Source organism: Colossoma macropomum, unplaced genomic scaffold (genome assembly GCF_904425465.1).
Source record: "Colossoma macropomum unplaced genomic scaffold, Colossoma_macropomum, whole genome shotgun sequence".
NCBI classification, from domain to species: Eukaryota; Metazoa; Chordata; class Actinopteri; order Characiformes; family Serrasalmidae; genus Colossoma; species Colossoma macropomum.
The window spans coordinates 19471283-19479726 of NW_023494799.1; the positions used below are offsets into that span (position 1 = coordinate 19471283).

The following is an 8444-nucleotide window of genomic DNA, read 5'->3' on the forward strand; positions in this document are numbered from 1 at the left end:
GACATAATGTGCGGTTTGATAAAGCTGTTGGAAATCACAATGATAGAAGTGACTAGTGCCTTTGACTGGATTTTTTTTTCTATGAAGTTACTCCTTAAGCAGCCAAAAAACTTCTGAAATTACGGAAGTACCATTCTTTCATTCTTACTCCATAAGGTGCTTATCTCTAAAACAGACTTTTTTTTGTTCGCAGCAGGGTGTCAAATGTGAATAAATATTTTTATTTTTAGTATATGCCAAATAAGTCTATATTTAATTCCCTAAAACGCTCCTTATGATTTGTTCTGACAGTAACCATTACTACTTCTTAAATTTTATCAGTCTATGCATTTTATGCACAACACTGAGAGTGAGAATAGTCATTACAGTTTAAGCATTTTTACAAGCTAGTAGTTCAGCATGCTCTGCTTTGAAACTAGCCATTTGATCAAATCATACTTTTACAAGTTGCTTACTCTCAGTGTGAGTGAGCAGGGTTCAAGCCCAAAGCAGGGATGCATGTTTTGGGCTTTGAACACTATGGCACAGCACAAGAAAAAACTTGTTGGGCATCCGACACAATGTTCCTCTTAAGTCTAACACCTTTTCATATCAGCTTAACCCTGCCCCACACACTTAAACATGCTCTGTGAGGGTCCATGGGGGTCCTGACCACTGAAGAACAGGGTAAAAGGGGGCTAACAAAGTAGGCAGGGAAACAGCTGGACTACAGTCTATAATTGTAGAACTACAAAGTGCACCTATATAGTAAGTGGAGCTGACAAAATGGACAATGAACATAGAAACAAGGTCATAATATTATGCCTGATCGGTGTACATGATATCAAAAGCAATCTGCCATCTGACATAAATCACTGAAAAAATAAGACAGTTTGGGAGTTTATTATATGTTTATTATATGTTTCACCAAATTATATTGTTTATTGTATTACATTGTTTATTATATGTTTCACCAAAACCAACAGGCAGCATGCTATGTTCCTGCCAGTCTAATTATGTCACTACATGTGTGAGCTCATGTGATCCATTCTGTCATGGCAGCTGTTAACAATGAGTGCGTTTACATGCACTTAATAATCAGAATCAGATTTTGTCAGTGATCCGATCAACACGTTTACATGCTCATGAGTAATCAGGTAATGGGAAAATGTGGGTCTGCATGAGTGAGACAGTAATCAGATTTCAGCTTTGCAACCAGCCAGTAAACTCCCAGAAGAAGTGATGTAAACATAATGTAAAGCTTCATGCCACGTTTTAAAACATCGCTTCAAAAAATATGAACATGCATCATCTACAAGATGAAGAATATTTAAGTCCCTTATTTCGTGTTCGGTTTCAGCGCCTCCAAAAGTGTTGCTGCCATCTTGCATCAGCACTGCTTCGCTTTCTTATTTCTGGTACTGCCTCATTCTCGCACATGCACAGACTGAGAAATCAGATAGAAATCAGAGTACAAGTACACATGCATTGAGAAATCTGATTACTAAGCTAAAATCCAGCTCTCTTTATCTGATTTCATAATTGGATTTCTTAATCAGGTTTCTAGATTGGAGTATGGTGTCTACGTGACCATTTGAATAATTGGATAACTGCAGAAGTCCAATTATGATCGAATTACTGAGTGCATGTAAATGCACTCAATATGTACATCATGGAAACTCGTGTCACAGTTTCTCATGCAGCCCTGGCCATGAACATTTCTTGAAATTTTTGGTCATATACTGCATAGTTCTGGACATTTTTGTTACAAGCCCAGAGGCCACTGAAACAAACAAACACCAGTTTGTCTAGGGTCTAACCTGTTTATTTTAGTCCTGATTGTAACAGAGACACACTGCCCCTACATTGTGCAGTTTAATGTGAGACATGGGCCTAAATCTAGTTGGACCCCCGAAAGGCCAACACACCTGCATTCCAAGTTTTCAAAGGGGTTTAGCCAGCTCATGCTGTGAGCCCATGGTTGACCAGCTGAAGTTGTGGTCACAATAGCAGTCAGGTTTTAAAAGCTCATGGAATGGGCGCTCCAACAAGAATCCGAATACATGCAAAACGTATGGGAGCCCAGGAGGAGTCCAACACTCTGCATTCAAAGCTCTGTTTTCCACTGGTGCTCTTTCACTTCTGGCTGAGCCCACCGTATATAAAGACACAAGTGAGGTGGTTGATGCCCCCCCTCCCCCCAACCTATAACTTTTCCTAACACTTTACTTTCCTAGTAGCTCTTATCCAAATATCATCACTAATATAATCTTGATTGCTACTAGCTAATTGCTGCTTGCTGTTAGCACCAAGCTAATGGTGCTGTATATTCACTCATCTCAGCATTGGGTTAAATACTGTTCGTGGCAGCCGTAGCTTAAACATAGATGCAGGAAGCATTCACAGAGATTCACGTAGCATTTTTATTTTCTTTGTTGGACTTTTGACAATCCTTGTGTAAATATTTCAACATAAATTCTAACTCTGAATTTTATTGTTGTTTAGCCTGTTACACTATATAGGCCAAAGTATTGGGACACATCTCCTAAATATTGAGTTCAGGTGTTTTAGCCACACCCATTGCTAACAGGTGGTTAAAATTAAGCACATAGCCTTGTAGTCTCGATGGACTGGCAATAGAATTGTTTGTACTGATGAGCTCAGTGACTTTCATAGGATGCCACCTCTGCCATAAGTCAGCTTGTGAAATTTCTGCTCCACTAGATCTGCCCCTGTAAGTGCTGTTTTTGTGAAATGGAAGCTCCTAGGAGCAAGAACAGCTTAGCCATGAAGAGGTAGACTACTCAGACTCACAGAGGTGGGGCCGGCGAGTGCTGGAGCACACAGTGCCTGTCCTCTGTTGAATCACTCACTAACAAGTTCTTATTTGCCTCTAAAAGCAAAATCAGCAAAAGAACTGTGCATCAGGAGCTTCACAAAATGGGGGGGGGGCGTAAAGCATGCCTCCACTGAACTCTGGAGCATTGGAAATGTATTCTGTGGAGTGACGGATCATGCTTCTCTATCAGCAGTCTGATGGATGATTCTGGGTTCGATGAATGCCAGGAGAACATTACCTGCCTGACTGCATTGTGCCAGCTGTAAAGTTTGGTGGAAGAGGGATAGGGGTTGTTTTTTCAGGGTTTGGCATAGGCCCCTTAGTTCCAGTGAAGGGAAATCTTAATACTTAATACAGATCCCTGATTGATGGAATGAACTAAAACAGAGATTGCAAGCTTGGGCCTCTCATCCAACATCAGTGTCTGACCTCACAAATGCTCTGCTGGATGAATGGGCAGAAATTCCCACAGGCACACTCCGAAATCTTGTAGAAAGCCTTCCCAAGAGAGGTTGTTATAGCTGCAAAGGGCAGACCAACTCCATGTTAATGCCTATAGATTTAGAATGGGATGTCATAAAAGCTCTTGTGGGTGTAATGTGTAGGTGTCCCAATACTTTGGTCTATATAGTGTAGACAGTGAAGACAGCAACCTGGGTTCATTTTAAAAGACTGGTTTGTTTGTAAAAACCCTACACCTTCAAAGCTAAAGGCTCTTGACACCATAGAGTCTGACCACAAACCATAAAATGTGGGTAATGCAACACACATTCACTTTTTGAATGTCCCTTTCAGGACTTACCTAATAGGGTCTTCTTACACCTTTTAATCACTGAGCTGAACACTGAAAGGGTCTCAGGATTGCCTACTCTTCTGAGGTGCTGACACCTCCACTATTGCCTACACTTTAGAGGGAGCTTTGTGAGTCACCACATGCCCCAAGTGACAACTGGGAAAACTCGCAATTGGGTTTACGAACTCTGAGAACTTCTCAAGTGCTCCTCTTCCATCTTTGGACTCCCAATAGAGCATTCAATATCTAATCCATTGGTCTTTGAAAAAGAGATCGGGCAGACATCACCCCATATTGCAAACGACAGTAATGATATAGGCCTTTGTGTGCGACTGCGGTGAACAGCTCCCAAGAGCTTTTGTCTGTGTTTATTTGGAGATGACTTGGCTAAGGTTAGTTTTGCTGAATTTTTGTCCTCTAGCTAGCTCAGTTAACAAGTCAACAACGTGGGGCAAAGGGTCCTGTCCACTTCCAAGGTAGCTTTCAGATTTAAAACAGGTGATTGGACAGCTGCAATATAATGGTTTAGGTCATCAGTATATATATTTTTTTTTTGGTTGAATATGCCAGCTGGAGGGTTAATCCTGTCCACTTCCAACATAGGGTTAAGTGTCACTTTAAAATCCCCGCGAATCCTGATGGACCCATTTTGTTCATTATGGGTACAATAGGTGTGACGCAGTTATTCAAGCTGACTGGCTCTAGAACCCCGCTTTGGACCAAGGATTCTGAATGAGCTTCTACTTTAGGCCTAAGAGCATAGAGAACTAGATGGGCTTCCAGAAATTTGGGTTTGGTATCTGGCTTGGTGTCCAATTTGATTTGTTTTTATTGAATGTTTTTCATACTCCCAAATTCATCCCTAAATACTTCACTAAGTTATAGCCTGCAGCACTTGAAACATGAGAGGATTTCATACAATATTTGTTATCTCACTAATGTTTGCATTTAAAACTGTTACACATTTAGCTAAGAAGTTTGAACAGAACTAAAAATGATAAAAACTGATGATAAAATCTAGTTTCATAGTTTTTAGATGGACATATGTGATTCAGTATTTGACTAAAACATCTGTCCGTTCCACTGGGGTTTGAACCAGTCATAAAAAATTATATTTTGTATATATATATATTTATAAAATTATATTGATATATATTATATATATTTTTTTTAATAAATTTCCATGGCAAAACCTTTAACCAGTTAAATGAAAATGTAACTTAGATTTTCATCTTCACAAGGTAGCTTTCAGATTTAAAATAGGTGATTGGACAGCTGCAATATAACAGTTTAGGTCATCAGTATAATTTTTTATTTTTTTTCTGGTTGAATATGCCAGCTGGAGGGTTAATCCAAGCAATTAATTTTCATTAAAAATCTATAGGACAACACAAACATCTGTTAAATTTTATTTTAATGAAGATTTTAACTGCTATTTCAATAATTATTTAAAACGTGTGATCATAAATAATACCATTTGCTAAACAGTCATCTATGTAGAAATCTCACAGCAGTCCTCGTCAAATTTGTTAAAGTAGTTAACAGTCAGAAACATGTCTTGTACTTCATGCAGTCATATTTGCGTCCAGAAACACTGCCTCCTTCTTCTTTTTCATCAGTTATCATTCTCTTTCTCCCCTTGCAGGTGCGCTCAATCAGCCTGAATGTGAGGAGGAATGTGTCTCTGAACACTCTGAGTCAGGATGTTCTGTTGAAGGAGTTTTCATCTATATCGTGAGAGTGTTTATCCACATGAAGATAAAAACAAACAATTCTCTGTTTTGTTTTTTGTACTAATGCCATTGTCTGCCCCTGTTATTGCTGGGAATCACACTTGATTTGACCCCAACAATCTATGTATGTTTGCAGATCCAATCATACTGATTTATTGTTTACTAGTATATTCTTTATTCAGCATTTATTGCCTCTGTTTTTCTGTCAGTGTATTATATAATTGCCACAAACAAAATTAGGTAATGCTTTTTTTTACAGTTCTCCAAGTTCCTAGGTAGTAACTAGGTAAGTGTGAGATGCAAACTCCAAAGTACTAGATAATTATTTTGGGTAACATGATGGTAACTTCCAAGACATGAAATTATATCCTTGACATGTGATTGATTATATCCTTGACATGTGATTGCTAAGCCTTTGTGCATTCCTAAACAAATGATTAGAGACTGAGGCAACTTGATAAAACCTAAGAGTTACTAAGCAATTATAAGCATGATGTAATCAATAACAATGCACAATATTTAGTCATGCATGACAGAGCTGCTGGTTAGAATGGGTTTTGGGACAGGCTAACAGAGTGCTCTTCAATAAAGACATAATTTCTACACCCTGTTCTCCTGGCTGTCTTGAAGTACCAAGACAGTCTTGATAAATTACACCAAAATGACTAACAGATTCTAGCTATTAAACCCTTAAAGGATATAGTAAAATACTTTATAAATATTTTGAGTAACAAGGTAGTAAGTACAAACTTACTTGCACTTAATTTCACAGTAATGTCATGAATTTAAAAGGACAGTAAATCATAAACACTTCCAAGTATCGTGTAGTTATGACATAAAATGATAGCACGAAATACAAAGAGATTTTTCCGAAGGAAATGGTAAAGGTCCAGTAAAACCATAGTAAGAATCATTGATCTCAACTCTTTGTGCTTTATGTACCATCTTTGTGTCATATAACTTTATGTACCGTCTTTATCCATCATATCTAGTACTTTTTATCCAAAATAATACGGTGAAGTACCACACATTTAACCAGTTAATACATACAACTTGTTGGGTATATCATTGTAATTAGTGAGACTACCTTGGAGCTGACCATCATGCTACCCGAAATAATTACTTGGTACTTTGGAGTTTATATCTCACACTTACTTGGTTAATACCTAGAACCTAAGGGACTAGAAAAGAAAGTGTTATCCAAAATCAATGTAATAGGACAGATAATACACCCATGTGTTCATGTGTACTGCTGTACTGTTTTTGCATTTCTGTAGATATGGAAAAAACTAAGTAAAATGTCTTAAGTGAATGTTCTGAGTAATGTTCTGTATTAACATATGTAGTAATATTTAAAATGTGTTCATTTTTGCAGGGAAATCAGCCTTGTCTGATTATTAGGTTTCAAACTGTGAAGAGGTTGAGGGGCCATGAGAGTGACAATGCTGTCACTGTATTTATATTTCCAAACCAAATGAACTAAAAACCTCCAGTAGAATTCATCCAACACATCCAGTTATAATTTTTGCCTGCTAGTGAAATCATAACACTTCATTAGAACATTTATATACAATCATTGTTTATACTACTTCAGATTGAAGGTATAATTGAGCCTACACCACCCAAATAGTACCTGCTCTGTGAGGGTCCATGAGGGTCCTGACCACTGAAGAACAGGGTAAAAGGGGGCTAACAAAGTGTGCAGAGAAACAGAAGGACTACAGTCTGTAATTGTAGAACTACAAAGTGCACCTATATAGTAAGTGGAGCTGATAAAATGGACAGTTAGCATAGAAACAAGGAGGTGGTCATAACGTTATGCCTGATAGGTGTACATGATATCAAAAGCAATCTGCCATCTGACATAAAACACTGAAAAAATAAGACAGATATATACATCGCTGTACATATACATCTACTTTACTTTTAATGTAAGTGAATGGAACCAGACTTTTGTCCAAGTAAATTTGGGCTGTTTGTTTTGGTTCATTCATCATGAAATTTACACACAATGTAAAGGGTAACAGGCATTTTCAAATTATGTCAGATCATCCTGTCACATTTTATGTGTAATGTTCCACTGTTTACGAGGAAACCTAGACACTAAATATTGGTAAAATGTATAGTTATTAAAGCAATAGTTAGGATACACAGTAGATAACATTTTTGCACTTCGTTGCCTGTGCAAGATTTTTCTAGTTCTCCATCATGCCCACTGTGGTTAAACAAAGCACATCTTCACACCATGAGTTGGTCAACTGTGTCAAAGGTCTTCATCAGCCATTTCTCATAGGCAGGATTCAATGTAGAACAAGAACCTCTAAAAAAAAATATGGGTAAGCAGGGTAAGCATCTCATGAACCACAGTATGCCAGTAGTGCTCATTACAGCAATTGCAGCTGAAGCTACATAAAGGACACTATATCCTATGGTGAATAACACTGAGCACCTTTTTCCCAAAGTCATGGCAAATGGCTGCCACTCCTTCCCTGATGTTTTCAGGCGCTAATGTAACTAGCACTTAGGGTCAAAATCAACACTCAGGCTACTTTTAGAGCACTATCAAGCAAAATGGCAGTGCACTAGCAAAGCTCTAAGGACCCACAAATAAATTTCATTTGTTCATGCTAATTCACTCTGCAACTATGCACTAAATGTGTGTCCATAGTCAAAGTACAGTATAACAAACAAACATTTTAAGTAGTTTAGCGGTCTGCTTTAATTGTGCATTATTTGAAGTGGACACTGATGTATTACCAATAAAAAACCATGACTTAAATGGTCAGTGCTATCTGAGACTGCTAGAAGCCGCGGACAGTCGGCTCCCCCTCCAACATCCACCCCAATTATATTTTAAAGTTATGCTAAAATAACAAGCTGATGCATAATAAATAAATAAATAATACTTCAGTAAGTCTGATAAAGAATAAACTTTAATACATGTAAGACACAATCAAACAATAATAACTCTACAAGAGAACAGAATGAAAACTAGCTAAATAAATAAATAATCAATCAGGCCCTGCGATGGACTGCCGACCTGTCCTGGGTATTTACTGCCTTTTGCCCAATGAACGCTGGGATAGCTTCAGCACCCTCC

The 8444-nt window shown here is 38.0% G+C and overlaps 1 protein-coding gene across 3 annotated transcripts in view; it reads left to right on the plus strand.

Annotated features, from left to right (window-relative positions):
* Positions 1-6644, plus strand: part of armh3 (armadillo like helical domain containing 3) — a 132778-nt gene extending 126134 nt beyond the window's left edge. For 2 of the 3 annotated variants that reach the window (XM_036586951.1, XM_036586952.1), the window contains exon 26: positions 5257-6643. In XM_036586951.1, coding sequence (XP_036442844.1) covers positions 5257-5349 — 93 coding nt within the window. In that variant the 3' untranslated portion in view covers positions 5350-6643. Of the gene's footprint in view, positions 1-5256 lie in introns of all 3 variants that reach the window. The other variant, XM_036586953.1, reaches the window with a different exon arrangement.
* Positions 6645-8444: the final 1800 nt, after the last annotated feature.